Source organism: Mustela putorius, unplaced genomic scaffold (genome assembly GCF_011764305.1).
Source record: "Mustela putorius furo isolate JIRA1106 unplaced genomic scaffold, ASM1176430v1.1 tig00000929_pilon_pilon_pilon, whole genome shotgun sequence".
Taxonomy (NCBI): domain Eukaryota; kingdom Metazoa; phylum Chordata; class Mammalia; order Carnivora; family Mustelidae; genus Mustela; species Mustela putorius.
The window spans coordinates 877,124-894,849 of record NW_025421520.1 but is presented as its reverse complement, the minus strand read 5'-3'; the positions used below and the strand labels follow the sequence as shown (position 1 = coordinate 894,849).

The following is a 17,726-nucleotide window of genomic DNA, read 5'->3' as shown; positions in this document are numbered from 1 at the left end:
TGCATGCACACAACACATACGGACACGGGCGCACACAGAGGCACACGTGTGCATGCATGACGCAGCCGTATTTCCTAAGGCAGTGAAAATCCACACACAGGCTTTCGACAACTCGGAGGAGGAGCGCTATGGGAACAGCCGCGTCCGCAGCAGCGGAGTCTGCGTCCCGCCTTCGCCCCGAGGGTGCAGAACTGTGCCCTCCGCACCTGTGTTGTCACACCCCCGTTTGCACTGCTCTGTAGGGCACGACTCTGAAGACACTCACCCGGGGGGTCCCCAACCTCAGAACCGGAGCCTGACGGCACCGGTGGGTCTGGGAGCTCCGCACCTGGGCAAAGGCCCGACACGGGAGGACGCGGCTCAGTGAGAAGCACTTGAGCAGACGGAGTCGGTGTTTCCGTGCGAGCTTGAAGCATCAGCACTGACACTTCTCTAAAGGCACGAGGGAAAACACCACCAACAGTGCGAGACTCTTACGCTCAAGCGGGCTCCAATGGCGGTCAGCGCGTGGGCTCAGAACACGACGCCGCCTGTCCCGCCGTGGTGCCGGCTGCTGCCGGCTGCGGTGACGTGCCGTCTGCACCAGCGACAACGGCCCGCTGGCCGAGCATGAGCCCGGGGGCTGCGCAGGAAGAAGGCGAGCGCGCCCGGCGTGAGAAACGGCACAGCCCCTCCCACACGGCGTGTCGTCAGCAAAGCCAGGCAGCTTCTGACCTACCTGAGGGACCGCCCAGACGGGGAGCACGAGCATGCCGGCGACGGCGGAACCTGGTGTGGGCCTGTCCACACAGCTGCACACACTCGCACACACGCTCGCACCTCTGCACACGCACACGCCGGCGCACACGCAATCCGCACACATGCACTCACACATGCACATCTGCACACACCTGTGGCTGCACACATGCCCATGCACACACGTATCCACACCTGTGCGCGCACATGCACATCCGCACGCGCACGTGCACTTGCACACCTGCACACGTGCACACACACATGCGGATGGCTGGCTGTGCTCTCCCCGCTGAAACCCTGCTTACAGACCATGAGGAAAGAACATATCTACAGCCTCGTGTCCAAAGCCAGAGTCACTAGGCTGAGCACCTGAGCTTGGAGCCGACCCCATCACCAGCTGGGCACACACTGTGGGAACGAGGCCCCGTGACTCGTGCAGATCAGAGCGAGAAGAGCGTCCTGTTACCATGAACATGTCTCCCTCTGAAGGATGACTCGGGTCCCAATACCTTAAATGGCTGGAGTCTCAGCCAGCAGGGAGGCAACCCCGGGCAGACCCCAGCCCCCCATGCCCCGGGGCTGCTGCGTCCATGGGCCCCACGGGCTGCACCGCAGGTATGAGGCTGGAACCAAGAGCCAGGAGGGGCTCTGTTCTGTGGAGAATCCCCCTGAAGCTCGGGCTCCTTGGTCACAGGTCACAGCACCGTGTGACGGACGAGGAGGCTCCCAGCTGCCCTCCTGCCCCCGTGACACCAGGAAGCCCACCTCCTCCTGTGCCTCTGAGTAAAGATGGGCAAGAATGAACGTGCTCCCCTCCACCCATGCGCTGGGCGCCAGGAGGAAAAACCAGAGCCTCTACTCACTCGTTCCCGGTCACAATGTAGCCTTCTTCCTCCTGCGAAGGCCGGGCCGCCAGCCACAGGCTCTCACTGGGGCGTCCCCGGGCTCTGGCTTCAAGGCCGGCATCTTCCTGCGAGGGCCCCGGCACCCAGGCCTGGAGCTCGCCAGAGCCACGCCCCTGGGGCTGTGCGGGACGCGGCCTGTCCAGCCAGTCCTTGGAGTAGGTCTGACTCCTGACGTCCTCCACCCCCGCACTCTCCTCCTCCCACGTCAGGGGCACCTTGGGGGTCTCCGATTTCTTCATCTCCGTTTTGAAGGGCTCCATGAGAACGGGGGCGGCAGGAAAGAGTTGGGGCCTAGGATGCTGGAGATGGTCCCCAAGTCTGAGGCCCAGATGACTGACCTGGTGGAAAGAAGGCTCCGTGAGATGACATTCAGGAGAACCAGCAGGTAGGACCAGGCGGGGAAGGAGTGGCGCCCTCCTGGCCACGTTCAGGATCCCGTCTAGATGGGACACGTTCAGACCGGGGAGGACAAGGGCCTCACCCACCAGCCTCACGCAGCCACACACCTGTCCGTCGGTCTCTCTCTCACATACAGACACCGTCCTAAAGAGCCCGATTTTACAGCATCAGTGTGCGTGTTTGGGGTCTTTTTAAAAAGAGCCAACATCGGGGGCACCGGGGGTGCTCCGTCCGCTGGGAGCCTGACTCTTGATTTCAGCTCAGGTCACGGTCTCCGGGTGGTGAGACGAGCGTCGTGTCAGGTTCTGTGCTCGGGGAGTCAGCGGGAGACGCTCTCTCAGTCCCCCTGCCGCTCGCGTGTGCGCGCTCTCTCCGATAAATAAATAACATCTTTAAAACGAACAAAACAAAAACAAAACCTCCACAACCGCGCGTGGGTTTCTGAGCCCCCCTGCTCTGGAGCAGTCGGCGCCTGGCGATGGCCGTGCTGCTGCATTGACTGATCCCTGTCCCGGACCCTGACCCACGTGGACTCCCGGGTCCTCGCGATGCCAGTGCAGGGGTGTCGCGTGCCCCACTTTCACAGGGAAGAGGAGACGTCAGGCGCAAGCCTCATCGGGACATGCCCCGCAGCCTCAAAGCTCCTGGGGGACCCTGGGTCCTCAGCGCCGAGGCGTGCTCATCCTGACCCCATTTCCTGAGCAAGAGCCACTTAAGTGCCGTCCCGACAGACAGATGTCATCTGACACCCTCAGCCCTGAGTATGCGCCCGGCGCTGTGCTCAGTCTCCGTGCACGCTGTCCCTCATCACCACCTCAACCCGGGAGCGCGGCCCTAGTTTCATCTCCGGTCGGTGGACTCTGGGGTTTACAGAGGTTAATCACGTGCCCGACGCCCGCAAGGCGGGGATTGGCTGGTCCAGAATTTGAGTGTCGCTCCCGCTGGCGTCGGAGATGCCGCCACTGGGCCACACAGCCTTCTGGGACCCCAGTCCGGCTTCCCACAGAAGCCGGTGGTCCCTCCTGGCGCTTCTGCTGGCGCCCAAGAAGGGAGGGCACACCCCAGGGCACCTCCTGGCGGGCAAGGGATTTCCTGCTTCCTGTGAAATCACCGTGAAAGCTCCAGCGTTGTACCAGACAGGACAAAAAGTGGGTTTCCTTCACATGTATGAAACTCAAGCTTTTCAGGAAACTAAGCAAGAATTATAAAGGAAAATACTTATTCCAATGTTGACTAGAAATTGTATAGAAGTTTTCCTTTGTGTTCTGAAATAGCTACAGAAAATAGTATTTTGTTAAAAAACATCTGCTCAAGTTTGGATCCTGAATGGTGACAGTACACAGCATTTCAGTGACCATGGAGGGCTTGGAGCCCTGTCCCCCAGCTTTCAAAAGAAAAAGAATGGTGTTCTCAGCTGGACTACGCTCCGTGAGAGGAGGAAACAGAAGATGCTCCGAGTGAGAGCTCAGAGAACACAACACTCAGATGCCTGTTGGGAAAAAAACTGCTTGAGGGGCGCTGGGGGGGCTCAGGCCTTGGGCGTCTGCCTTCCACTCAGATCATGATCCTGTGGTCCTAAGATCAAGTCCTGCGCTTCCCCCTCTCCATCTGTGCTCTCTCTCTCTCTCTCTCAAATAAATCATAAAAAAGAAAATAAAAAATTGCTTGAAGATGTACCCCCAGTAACAGAGAAATGAATCAAAATTCGACTTGATCAGGAAGGAAAGGTAAGAGCCTGCGAACACTGGGGTCTTGAGAAGACCCACGGGGGCTGAGGTGTGCACGGTCCGGACCCCGCAGCCCAGCTCTGGCTGCACTCGTCCCCCTGTCCACGCCCCTCCACTGACAAGATGCATTCTTAGAGCCACGACTCCCCGCACCCCGCCAACCGCGTTTCTGACGGACATTTAAGAGAACTGCGGACGTTTTCTTTTGCTACTTGCTAACAGGCATTGAACCAAAAGCCACGAAAATAAAATGGAAACAGAAGTACTAACCAAAATGATTTTTTCCACTCTACAGAAAAGGGTTCCGTAGAACCACCTAAAGCCATTGTCATGGTTTCCACACTGATTTTCTGCGTCCGTAACACCTGCACTAATGAGCGAAGGTTCTTCAGCCGGAAAGGCCGGCAAACCACCGTGAGGGCCACCACCCGTGACTGAGCCCTTCTCAGACGGCCCTTCCCACCCGCGCGGTCGAGAGACCCTCCAGCCACGACCCGCGCATTCTGCGAACCACCCGGCCCACAGTTCACAATGGAACACGGGCGCTGGGGCCAGCGCAACTGAGGGACGGCATTTTGATCTGCTTCGGCTTAACGAGCTTCAATGTAAAGGACACCGGGCCAGCGGCTCCCGTATCGGGCGGGCAGGGCTGAGGTCCAGGGCCTGTGGGGGTCCGCGCTGAATGAAGCCCGGGAACCACACGTGGGATGACCGCAAGGATCCAGTCCGTAGCCCCAGGTAGGAAAATTCTAAGGAATATTCATTCCTTAGTTTGTATTAGCCGTATTTTCCAGATTTCTATGATGGGAAAATGTTACTGTATGATCTGAAAGTAGGCATTAGTATGTACCAAAATATCCACAATTTTTTATGCCCTCTTTATACTTTCTCCCAATTTTGGGATTAGCAGACTTTTAACAAACAGAACAACAAAACTTTGTGTCTTGTCTGCGTTCTCAAACCATGACCAGAAAGACGCCCAGCGCAGCTCTAGAGCTAAGGTGAACCGAACAGGTAGAGACGCCTCACCGTACCTCCTCGTCAGCTCCACCTCCGCCGTCCGGCCCGCGGTCATCTGTGGAAGACACAAGCATCATCAGAACCCTCGTCCGGACCCCGTCAGACACGGAGCGTCCGTCACAGGAGGTCAGGCAGGATGACATCAGCCCGGTTTCGCCTAGAAGGTGACCCTTTCCTGTTCGGAGGATGGTGTCGGTGTTCCGTAAGCTCCGTGGAACGTGGAAGGGTTAGCTAAGAGACGGGCATGAATTCGGTCATGAACTGTGTCCCCAGCCCCAGGGATCTGTGTGTCATCCTCAGAGTCTAGCACAGCAAGAAGATCCCACAGTGCCAGAAGCAGTTACCAGCGACAGAAAAGCAGAGGAAGGCGTCTACGCCGACCACCTCACAGTAAGCTGTCCCCAGAGCTCATGACTTTCCTAAACATCCTACCAAAAGCCCCAAACTCGTGAACTCACGAAGCCTGGTGCCCAGGCCTCTTCCAGACCCCCGCCCCCCCGCCGAGAGGCACCCACTGCTTATTCAAAACCGCCTAACACAGAACCCTGTCCCGCGGAGCACCGGTTCCCTCGGCTCTGGGCGCCCTGATGCCAGCTTCCGAGCCAGCCTGGGTCCCAGCCCACAGAAGATGAGACACCATCTCCTTATGCGTGTTTCTGGCACATGTGTTTTGTGTGTCGGCTGTGTCCAAGGCATGGAATCAGAGGCTTCCGTGTGGTTCCAGTGACCCTGAGAAGCACATACGGGTACGTCCAGTCACCAGGGGAGCTGCTGTGTGTGTGTGTCTGTGTGTGACCGCGTGTGTCTGTATGTGTGTGTGTGTCTGTGTGTATCTGTGTATGTCTGTCTCCGTGTCCATATGTGTGACTATGTGTATATGTGTGTGTCTGTGTGTCCGTGTGTGTGCCCGTGTCTGTGTGTGTGTGTCTGTGTCCATGTGTGTGTCTGTGTGTGTATGTCTGTGTGTCTGTATGTGTGTGCGTATGTGTGTGTGTGTCTGTGTGTGTCCGTATGTGTGTCTACATGTATCTGTGTGTCTGTATTCTGTGTGTGTCTGTGTCTGTGTATGCCTGTATGTGTGTCTGTGTGTGTGTGTCCGTGTGTGTCTGTATGTCTATGTGTGTCTCTATGTGTCTGTTTCTGTGTGTGTGGCTGTATGTGTCCGTGTGTGTCCGTATGTGTGTCCATATGTGTGTCTGTGTGTCCATGTGTATCTGTATGTCTGTGTGTGTCTCTATGTGTCTGTTTCTGTGTGTGTGTCTGTATGTGTCTGTGTGTGTCCGTATGTGTGTCCATATGTGTGTCTGTGTCTCTATGTGTCTGTTTCTGTGTGTGTCCATGTGTGTCTGTATGTCTGTGTGTGTCTGTCCGTGTGTATGTGTGTCTGTCTGTATGTGTCTGTGTCCGTGTGTGTGTCTGCATGTGTGTGTGTAGCTGTGTGTATCCGTGTATGTGTCTGTCTGTCTGTGTGTGTGTCTGTGTCCATGTGTGCGTCTGTGTGTGTGTGTCAGTGTGTGTCTGTCTGTGTCCCTGTGTGTGTGCTGTATGTCTGTGTGTCTGTATGTGTGTGTATGTGTGTGTGTCTGTGCATGTGTCCGTATGTGTGTCTGTGTGTATATGTGTGTGTGTTTCTGTGTGTGTGTATGTGTGTGTCCGTATGTGTGTCTACATGTTTCTGTGTGTGTCTGTGTCTGTATATGCCTGTATGTGTGTCTGTGTGTGTGTGTCCGTGTGTGTCTGTATGTCTATGTGTGTCTCTATGTGTCTGTTTCTGTGTGTGTGTCTGTATGTGTCCGTATGTGTGTCCATATGTGTGTCTGTGTGTCCATGTGTGTCTGTATGTCTGTGTGTGTGTCTCTATGTGTCTGTTTCTGTGTGTGTCCATGTGTGTCTGTATGTCTGTGTGTGTCTGTCCGTGTGTATGTGTGTCTGTCTGTATGTGTCTGTGTCCGTGTGTGTGTCTGCATGTGTGTGTGTATCTGTGTGTATCCATGTATGTGTCTGTCTGTATGTGTCTGTCTGTGTGTGTCTGTTTCCGTGTGTGTGTCTGTATGTGTGTCTGTGTGCATGCACACACACACACACTGGAGAGTCGGGGGGAGCTCTCGGCTCTCCCTGGAGCAGCCTGGGAGGGCGGATGTGAGCCTCAAGCAGGATGAAGCCTTTTCACTGTGTTATTCAAATATTTGACTCTATTCACGGGCAGAATCCAAACAAAAACACTTTCTATCACTCCTGGTTTTTTCTAACTCCGAGCCTCAGCACTGAGAGCAATTTGCCTTTCCACACAATTGCTTGGCTAGGCTGAGGCTGCTCAGAAAGCTTTCAGAGGCAAAGTTCAAACAGATAAAACCCGTTCCTCCAAGTCGGCGTCTCCCCCGCAGAGGCAGGCTGACCAGCCTGGCGAGCTGGGCCTCTGCAGCCTCGTCGCGCCACAAACCCGCAGGCGTCCGTGGCCCCGGGGCGGGGAGGCTCACCTGCCCCACTGTCCCCGGCCTGCTCGCGGACGCTGGCCTCTCTCGGCTTTCCCGCAGCTCCTTTCTCGGCTCCTCGCAGCTCCCCGTCGGCACCTGCTCCCTGCACGGCGGCAGCAACCATGTGGGCCATCTCGCTGAGCTCCAGGGGGCTCAGGCCCTCCGCCGGCGCCGGCTGCCTTCCCAGGTCCTTCAAGAGGCTCCGGATGAGTGTTTCTGGGGGACACACACAAAGGCAAGCACAGATGACGCAAGGAGAGGCAGTCACCACCAGAACGAGGTGGCAGTGACCCAACGGGGCAGCGCGGGCCCCTGCAAGCTCAGTGGAGACCTGGGATTGAACAGGAGCAGCGGAAGTTCGGTGCGTGGGGAGCACAGCACTCACGATTTACAAAGTCACAGGTCGAGCCGCAGATTGGGCAACGGAGAGCAACGGGTTAGTGAATTTCCAGATACGTAACAGAAACTATTATCCTCTCAATGACAGGTAAAAGGGGGCGCCTGGTGTCCTGACTGGTGAGGCGTCTGCCTTCGGCTCAGGTCATGATCTCAGGGTCCTGGGACCGAGCCCCGCATCAGGCTCCCTGCTCGGCAGGGTCTGCTCCCTCTGCTGCTCCTCTGCTCGTACCTTCTTGCTCTGTCTCTCAAATAAATAAATGAAATTTTTATTTTAAAATTAAAAAAAGAATTGAGAAAGACTGAGTGGAAATGGGGCAACCTGCAGCACCACCTCAGGCACAAGAGACTCCAAGTGGAAGCGAGGAGGAGAGGGACCAAAACACTAACCGGGAAAAACCTCCAGCAATTCCCCCAGACTGCATTAACTTCGAAAGCCAAGGCACCAAACAGACCCCAAGAGTGGACACAGAGCCACACAGTGGCACCTCTTGAGAAGAGAAGGTGAGGCCCCTCGCCACAGCCACGGGCAAGGACACGCGTGAGGCATGACGTGGCGGGATGCAGCCGTGGCGGACCTCAGGCAGAAGAGGACCTGAGTGACACCACGTGCCTGGTGACAATGAGGTTTTTGACTCAACTGGTAATTGTAGATTTGATCACACACATCCAATGACGTATCTGAAGAGTTAAAAGAAAAACCTTTCATTCAGACGTCTATGTCCAGTGGAAAGACCCTCCAGGCCGGAGGGTGAGGGAGAGACGTGTCGGGTCACCCGAGGAGCTAAGCCCACCGGCCGCCAACAGACTGCAGACACATACCCCCGAGTGACGGCGGCGGGAAACTGCAGGCCCATGGGAGCGCCGAAAAGCTCCCGAGGGGCAACTCTGTGGGTGTCCCGGGACGAAGGTCCTGGTCCTCCTCTTAACAGCACTACGGGGCCATGACCGCGGACGGGGGATGTAAGCGCGTTAACGGACGTCGGGGTCAACCGCGCAGCACCCCAGGGTCACCAGAACGGGTTGCTGCTATGTTTTACGTGCATTTTCCTGGAGCTGTGCTGACCCCTGTGAGCACACTTGCTGCCGTGTCCCTGCCCAGGGTGAGGGGCGCTGCTGGCGTGGTTGTCACGGGTGCCACACGTCCGCTCTCGCTCGTCTGGGCGCTCGGCATCCAGTGCCTGATGGCAAGGTCTCCCTCAGCAACAGCACCGTCCAATGGAGTCCTGCCTCTGACCTGGGGAGCCCTGACTGCTGCTTCTTGAGTATCCAGTGGTGATGCGTCCAGTTCCCAAGTGCAGGTTTAGGCATGACGGTCATTGTCGTGGCTTTGCTCCCCGAGGTCGCAGGCACAGGGAGAGTTCACTCTCTCCATGGCCTCATGGAGGCCGTGCTCTGAACTGAGTGGGCTGTGGGCTCTTTTCTGCTTCTTGTAAATTAAGAAATTGAGGCTTTTCAGGTTTTTTAATGCATCCACCTTTGAGAGCTCCTGCCCGCCAACAGACACGAGAAGTTCTCAGCACCCACGGCTCAGCAGGCCCAGCCGGCAGGTGCTTCGCGCTGGCGCCTGTCCAGAGAGAGCGGGTCACGGCTGCTCCGTGCAATGAGCAAGGAGCCGGCAGGAGAAGGCAGACCACCCCAGCCCGGCTGCACAGCGGCCCCACCAAACCCGCCACTCGCCTGAGGTGCTGACATCCAGGCCACCTAGCCGTGGCTGTGAAGTCTGAGCTGCGTGCAGAAGCTCCCAGAACGCTGTGCCAGCCCCCGCCGCCCCCCGGGTTCCACCTTGGAGTCGTGCCAATGGAGGAGACTGCCTCGCCCGGTCCCAGCCAGCTTGTCCATGACAAAGGAATGATAGGAGGGTCTCGAGCCCCAGACCACCGGCTTTCCCAGATGAGCAGGTCGAGCCTACCATGGGAGAAAACGTACAGTCGCGCTCACCTCCAACCAGCCTCGCTTTTCCAGGGGACTCCTGCCCCATGGCCCTAAGGAAGCGACTGTTTCCGAACGTCCCGTGTGGCGCCCCACGTTCCCCCCCAGTCTCCTTCTTGCCAGGCAAGCGTCACCGCCATCATTTTGGTTTTGCTCTTCAAAGACATTTTCTGTCCATGTCCACTCCAGACTTCCCTGGGCACCTCGGATCCCTTCTGGGTCGACGGGGCGACGGTCTCCACGGTCATTGTTTCTGAGATGGGGCTGCAGGCGCGGTTGGCCCCGCAGTCAGAAGGGGGGCCTGAAATTGGGAGAGCACTAAGCGCGTCATGCACGCTGTCCACCCTGGCAGTCGGCGACCAGACTAACTGCTCCCACAGCAGGGGCGGGGCCCTGTGAGGCCCACACAGAAGCAGGGCGGCACGAACACAGGCCAGGACATCTCTGCACCTCCCCGGCCTCAGCTCCGGCATCAGCCACAGGTTCCTCATGCTCTGATGTCTGCGGCCTCGTTGACCCGACTAACAGAAACCGCCCGCGGTCAAAGGGAAGGCAGACAGAAGGCGTCCTGCTCCCCTGCGTCCCAGAGCCTCGCACAGTCCCAGATGGTCAGCGACTGAATGCTTGATTCAGAAGTAACTTCCTGCACTGATTTCACTTCCCCATAAACAAAACATACCTAAGAATGCAGAAAGGCTTGCCGGACGCAGAAGGGACAGGAGGCTGGAGATCGGCGCGATCCCACACAAAGAGCAGCAGACGCGGGCGGACGTAAGGCGCGTGCTGTTCCACGGGGAAGACCGAGCTGCGCCCGGGATGGAAGGTGCACGCGCGGCCCGGCCCTCGCGGCTGTCCTGAACAAACGTACCGTCGCCGCAGCTTTCAGAATGGGCAGGGGCTCTCCCCAGCCACAGCTGGTCAGCAGGCAGCACGCGAGCACGACGTTCCGGGTTGGATTCCTGCCGGTGCCTCCCCTCCAGGCACCTCTTCTCTTTGGCCCGAATCTCAGCAAGTCTCACGTCACCACCCCTTCCCACGGCCCGCCCGCCGGCCACAGAGCTCTCACTTGGCGCTGGAAACAGACCCCATGGGCGTGGGGGCGTTGGGTTCAGAGCGGCCGCTGTACCCAGAAGATGCACAGGAAACGTGCAGAGGCAGAGCCTCCCGCCTGGCGATAAAGCAGGGCTCACCTGCCCTTGCAGCAGCATACGCGGAGCGAGTGCTCCGAACTTTCTCAAAGGAGAAGGTCTGCAGGGACCCACACTCACCAAACCCGCCCCAGCAACCTTCCCTCACCACAGTGACCATGAGGACCAATCCCAACAGAAATGGTGTCACTCACACCCACTCACTCACGGCACACAGACCTGACCCTTCGGGGGACACAGGGACAGAAGGACACGGGGAACACGTGGGAGGGTTCTGTGGGACCGAGGGGCACAGCGGCCGGCCCAGAAGGGAGGAGACAGCGAGCAGAGACTTCGCCGGCTGAGGCAGATGGAGGACGGGGCCCGGCCGTGTCTGCTCTCTGTGCGCACCCGTTAGCCCAGGAGCTGCCTGGCGTCAGCCACGAACCCCACGGCTGTGGGCAGTGGCTTCTCATCCACTTTCTCAGGCCACATAATTCTAGAATCCAGAGAGGTTTCTCCTTTCCTGGCTATAACTGTGGCTGAGACTTTTGTTTCCAAAGACACATTTAAAATTCTCATCAGTCACTATGTCACTTGAGCTGTGAGGCCAAATTCCCATGAAGGAATATGGACTTCTCCCCAGTGGGGCGTGCGCTGCTGTCACGAAGGAGAAAGCGCACTACGGCGCCTCCCAGATGCGCTTCAGGAAGCTGAGAGCCGACGGGGCTGCAGGCACACAGCTGGGCCACAGGGGTATGGACGCGTCTCCCTGCCAGTATTCCCTGCGTGTGGCCTTGGGCAAGTCATTTAATCTCCCCGGTGCTCAATCCCTCCTGTGTTATGGGGACAAGGGAGACAGGCATGTGCATCACTTATCCAGTGGCGGGCGCACACGAAGGGCTTAACAACTGTATCTATTGTCACGAGGGTGAGGTGATGGTCACGAATCATTTACCCTCCCTTGTTTTTTTTCCCTTACAATCCCCCATAGATACACGGGCTTACATTTCCATGGTGAGCTCTGGCTACGGTTCCGCATAATCTGTAAGCGAAGAGTAGAGAACACGCCGCCTGCCCATCAGCACGCTTGGTGGTTCAAGGTGACTACTGCCTCCCAGTTTGCTCAACATTTGCTTTCTGAGATGGTTCCTTGACAAAGTATTAAGGCTCATTTTAAAAAACGTTAACCTCAGTCACTAAAGGCTGACCTCGGACGCCACCCACCCACCTACCCACCCACTATCCATCCATCCACCCCTCCCCCCACTACCCGTCAATCATCCAAGCTTCCACCCACCCATCCATCCGTCCACTCTCCCATTCACCCGTCCATCTGGTCGCTTCACTAGCTGCTACAAGGATACAGAATTGACGGCATGGGGGCTGCAGAGCTACAACAGGACTGATACAAACATATCAAAATGTTTTAGAAGCCAGAGACCACTGGATAGTATATTAAGCAAACTCAACATCTGGGACAGACCAACCATAGAGACCCTGCAAGAGCATCAAATGACAGCATGACTCAAGAAGCCACTTCATTTTCTTCCAGAAACAGGCAAGTATTTGAGCTGACATGCTTTTCAAACTGTCACTTATTACCCTATCTTAGGCAGATGTTTTCCTGCAATTCAACCAGCCTCCAAAATTTGAATCTACTTGCAAATAAATGATACTCCTACCATTAAAAAAAATCTACTTGTAAATTACTCCCTACATTCTACCCTCAGAAATCAACAATTACATTGACAAACTTAGATCTGACAAATGTCACTTATAAAACTTTTAAAATATAAAAATATAAAGCTTGACTTTTGCTAAAGATGATCTACAAATTCTCCTTGTTTATAATGTCTAATGAAGGCGACCCGATTAATTTACGGCCTTACTGATTTTTTTAGAAAGATAAACCCAAATTATGTCTTTCAAAAAATCTTACCATGTAATTCTGGGTTCTGAATTACCCTGAGCAAAAATTTTTCATTAAAAATTTCAAGAATATATTTCAAATAGAAAAATCAATAAAATACATCTCATGTCTTTCATGTCTAGCAGTATAAATAAACACACCCACTTCAGTGTCCTGCATCACTCCAACGATGGCACAGAACGTGGAAAAAGGCACCTAAAAGTCGAAGTCCTGCTACAGCTGGCCAAGGCCCGTCACAGCACGGTGCTGCACCCTAAATGCATGGTCCTTTTGGGGGGTCACGATGCCCCCAGACATTCACCCAGGCAGAGAGTGTATTGAGACATTTATGAGAAACGTTTAACGAGTGTTGAATCAAAAATGTATTTCCGGTGGACGCAAACTTCACCAGAAAAATCTCTGGACAGAAACGCTGCATTCCTAAGCACCTGGGCTCACCAAGGCTTTGCACCCAGGCCCGTCTTGCAGAGTGGAGGCGTCCATCCTAACGGGCTTCACAAGCTGGAGTCCCTGCCCCACACCACTCAGTGGGCAGAGGATGTCACTTACTCCCCTGTGACATTCATCGTAAGTTAAGCCCTTGAGTCAAGGCTGACTGCCTACCCCACCAGAAAGTTTCCTCTTGGAGCCCCAGGCTCCAGCCTCCCACTGTCTCCAGATATAGGACTGCAGCCCGATGGGATTATTTTGCTGGAACAGCCATGCAAAGGGGCCACAAGAACTATCACGGTGGTTATTCAGGTCCTGGTTCGCAGCAAATTGGCCTCGGATGAAGCTATGGGGCAGGCTAGATTCTCATGTACGGCATGTTTGTATCCCTCACTCCCTTGTGCTGTCCTCTGTGTAGGAGTCCGGGGTTTAGTCCCGTCCCCCTATGTCCAAATGCCCCCTCCCTTTGGTCCCCACATTACTCCTGCCCCCCAGGTTGCTCTTCAGGCAGCCTCTCTGTGCTGTTCACAGTATGGGAGACTTATTCCAGGTCTCATTAAGGTGACTGACGATCAGTGAGTGATTCATGCCTCCCAGAGGCCCTTGAACTTGAACAGAAGTGTTCAGGAGACGCCCCCTTGCCTCCCGCCCACCTCCCGCCATTCTTTCCTTGCTTCCCTGCACACTTTCTAGGCATAGTTACTTTCCAGGTGCAGCACTAATGCCGTTAACAAAGCCCTGGCTTTCAGGAAGCATTCATCCGTATCGGAAGAGAAAGAAAATAAGCGACTGAAAACACATAGAATGTCTGGTGCTGATAGGGCGACAGATAAACAATCCAGGGTATGGAAGATGGGGGAGGTGGGAACCCAATAATTCCCACTTGAAGGGTTTACTATGATAACAAAATAGTGTGCAGATGTTCGACCATATTTCTAATAATCAATACAGTGAGAGCAAAATTGTGCCCCTCTTCCAATAATCTGTTCCAACATTTAAGAACTCAGATAAATTCTTACTGTTACCATATATCTTTTTTCTTCAGCTTCCTTCAGTCTGTTCTCATTATCTGGAGAAGAATAGGAGCAGATCACCACATGATAAAACTCAAGTCCTTTAAGAAAAAGATCAGGAGAGACTTCCCTTGGGTCTCTTAAAATGCCTCTAATGAGAAATACCTTCACAACAGAATGATAAAATATGATTCCTAGAATTATCTCCTTTCATCCAAAAAAGAAACTTTTCAGGTTTCATTAGTAAAAAAATAACTAAAAAAAAAAAATTATTATTCTCACCCCCACAACAACAAACCTTCAGCACGCAATGGCAGATTCAAAGTGACTGCCCCACTGACAATGAAAACAATTAACACATGTCAGAAATCATCTTCCATGCCACCACCGTAAACCACACCGAGTTATCTCAAAGGCACCCACTGTCAATCATGTGAAGATGAACATGAATCAAGAGATCCTTTTTAAAAAGCCCAGCTAGCCCTGGTGGGTTGAAGAGGGACCACAGCTCAGAGCACAATCAAATACCACGTGCATCAAAGTGGAACATTCTTTTGTTCCATCAACAGCACCATATAATTCTGAGACCCGGGCAGCTTATAATGACATTTTAAGCAGCTTTCAGTGCTCTAAGTGGACTCTAGCAGAGCAATTACACAAATGTCAGGACGTCAAATATGTAAGGCCTGGAGTAGGAGATCAACTCGCAAGCATGACTGCTGCAAATGACCGACCAAAATTATATGTCTTACTAGGGTCCCCCAGACAAAACATTCTAAGCTTTAGAGGACAAGCAGTGTTGTACGGATGACCTCACTACGAAACCGCCTTAACAAGGAAGATGTGGTTCACGCGTAAAGCTCGTGTTCTTGAATGTCTTCATCACCGTGAGTGTATGAAAGTACACAATTTAGTCATGTCAAAATACACATCATCACCATCATCACTATCATCATCACCTCAACACCATCATCATGACCACAACCATCATCACCATCACCATCATTGCCATCACACGTCACATCACCAGCACCATCGTCACAATCACCATCATCACCATCACCATCATCACCATCACACGTCACATCACCAGCACCATCATCACAATCACCATCATCACCATCACCATCACCAGCATCACCAGCACCATCGTCACAATCACCATCACCACCATCACCACCACCACCATCATCATCATCACCACCACCACTATCATCACAATCACCATCATCATTGTCATCACATCATCTTCACCCAGTCTCTCTAGTACATGTAACACTGAGACAAAGAACAACAACAAAAAAGTCAAGTTAGGTTTGGCATTAATTCTGTCACTTCAGTTGGTGGCAGGGTCGACAAACTGCTTTCTAAAGGATGTTTCATTGAAATTCCCATTAATATGAATCCTCACACTCATAATGTTAACTGACCAACTTGTGGCAAGGGGAGGTGGCCTGGGCATGTGCTTGAGGGCAAATACCAGCCTAGGACATAAAACTTTCCAGGAATGGCCAAGAGTATTAACTGAATTTTTTTCTACATCAGCCAAATAGGCTAAACCAGTGGAGCATTTGGATCCCAGTCATAGAAATCCTCTCTGAATGGCAAGAGCTTTTGAACTCCCTCTTAGCAGCCAAGTTCTATCTGGTGGAGGACCAGGTGTGCATGGTTAATACTTAGCTGCAGCTAAGAGCTCACGTGCAAACCAATCACTGCCCACAGAGCCCTGGGGACTCAAGATCCCAGCTCCATGGTGTGGGGGCCACCGACATCCTCACATCTCACAGGGAAAGGAGCCTCTGACCCTTCAGCTCTTTCCCAAGACCCCACTCTATGTCTTTGGAAGACACAAATTACCAGATTCAGTGGTCTCCATTAACCCAGAGTTTTGGGGTTGGAAATGTGGCAGGCAGGAAGATGACACTGTATGTGAGGGTGGCAGGCGGCAAAGAGAGTGCACTTGTTCTGTGTTCTTCCAGGAGACCTTCCTGGTGGAAAGTGACAGGAATGATGGTCGCAGTAAGTTATCTTCAGGTGCCCTACCCACCCATCCATCTAAAAGAGACAGATTTCAACTCATTACTACTCTCTATATAAAGAACTTTCTAGAAAACACATGAAGCTTCTTGTGGAATGGACTTCCCAGGGAAGCAATGAGGTCACAGGTACTTAAGGGAAGGCTGAAAGTTCATCTGCCCAAGATGCCGATAAACATACTTGTCATGTGGGGGCAGAGTGGAAGACTCTGCAGGTTCCTTTGAAAGCTGATCAGTGACTTTTTGCTGGTGCAGAAGCCAAGGACAGCCATCTCTAAGGCAAGGAGGAAGGCATGGGACTGGGGCAATGCAGAGTCAGGATCCTGGTCACATATAGCTGCTCTCTCCGCACAGCTGAGCAACCCACTCAGGTGTGTCCACTTCAAGGATGCTGGACAGGTGGGGTGAGATCAGAAGGCAAGACAAGAGGAGCCATCTTCCCGCTGTGTGAAGTCACAGACTGATACCCAGAGATTCCCGTGGCCGGCTCCTGCCTCTCCTCCACCTTGGGAAAGAGCAGACTACTTGCTGACCTCACAGTATGTGATGAGCTACAATACAAGGTTTTAGGCATTTTACATCAAATGTGACACTAAATTTCACTGAAAGAAGAGGTACTTTGATAACATGGCTGCCTTCTTCCTTGTGTTCTAGAAGGTGCTCATAAAACCCAGGGAAGGGCATAAAGTCAGGATGAAGAATTTATCGACAGCTCCTCATGGGGCCAGCTCTGAGAGGGAGCCTCTTTACTCCAGTGACTACGTGGTCGATTTGGTCCTGTTTGTCTGTTTAACCGAAGGGTTTAGAGCAACACTGGCCTTCACTCAAACGTGAATGGATTATTTTCAAAAACAAAAAAAGCAGTAAGTGCTTCCTTTCAAGTGAATATGACCCCCAAATGTGGGCATATATTCTCCAGGATGACAGAAGCATCTGAATCTGGTTTTTCAATATTAAAATCTACCACTGTGACAATGAAAAGTCCTGGTTTGGTGCCCTCCTGAGATTGGGGTTGCAGGGTATACTCTTGGCTCCATATGAATTTCCAGGCTGGGACTCCCACCACAATATAAATAGGAAAGTAAACAACACAGTTGGCAAAGGCAGGACTTCATAATCACGGGAAGTTCAAACAGGAAGAGGCCCCAAACACACTTATCACGACACTCTTATCTTGATTGAGGAAAGAGAGTAAGAAAGGCTCTCGACAAGCTGGTGCTCAGCAGGTGTTCTATAAATGAGTGAATTCATGAGTAAACTTGCTAAGGGTCACACAGAAAATGGCTCAGCTAGTAAAGAAAGTGCCTAGACTCCCACCCCAGGAAACATTCCGTATCAGTACAACAGAATCCATTTTCGTACAGGGTGGGGGGACGGGTGTGTGGAGAACACTCATCACCTCGGCCATTCAACCTATAAAATAGCAAGATATCTGAATAGGAAAAACAACAAGTTGTGGTGGGGAAGCTGGCATATGGAATATCTAGGCCAAAAGTTAGCAGAGCAATAATATGAATTAAGTTCTCCTACTTCCTAGTCCAGACTCCACAAGGTATGAAATCAAAATGATAAAAAAGGAGTTCCAATACACTGGTTAGAG

General features: G+C 53.3%; 1 protein-coding gene across 1 annotated transcript in view; it reads right to left on the bottom strand.

Moving 5' to 3' along the window:
• PTPRN2 (protein tyrosine phosphatase receptor type N2) overlaps window positions 1-17,726 on the bottom strand; it is a 612,016-nt gene that overhangs the window by 392,085 nt on the left and 202,205 nt on the right. The window contains exons 6-8 of the mRNA XM_045086284.1: window positions 7,264-7,476; window positions 4,801-4,841; window positions 1,599-1,978 (exon numbers count right to left, since the gene is read on the bottom strand). Coding sequence (XP_044942219.1) covers window positions 1,599-1,978; window positions 4,801-4,841; window positions 7,264-7,476 — 634 coding nt within the window. The remainder of the gene's footprint in view (window positions 1-1,598; window positions 1,979-4,800; window positions 4,842-7,263; window positions 7,477-17,726) is intronic.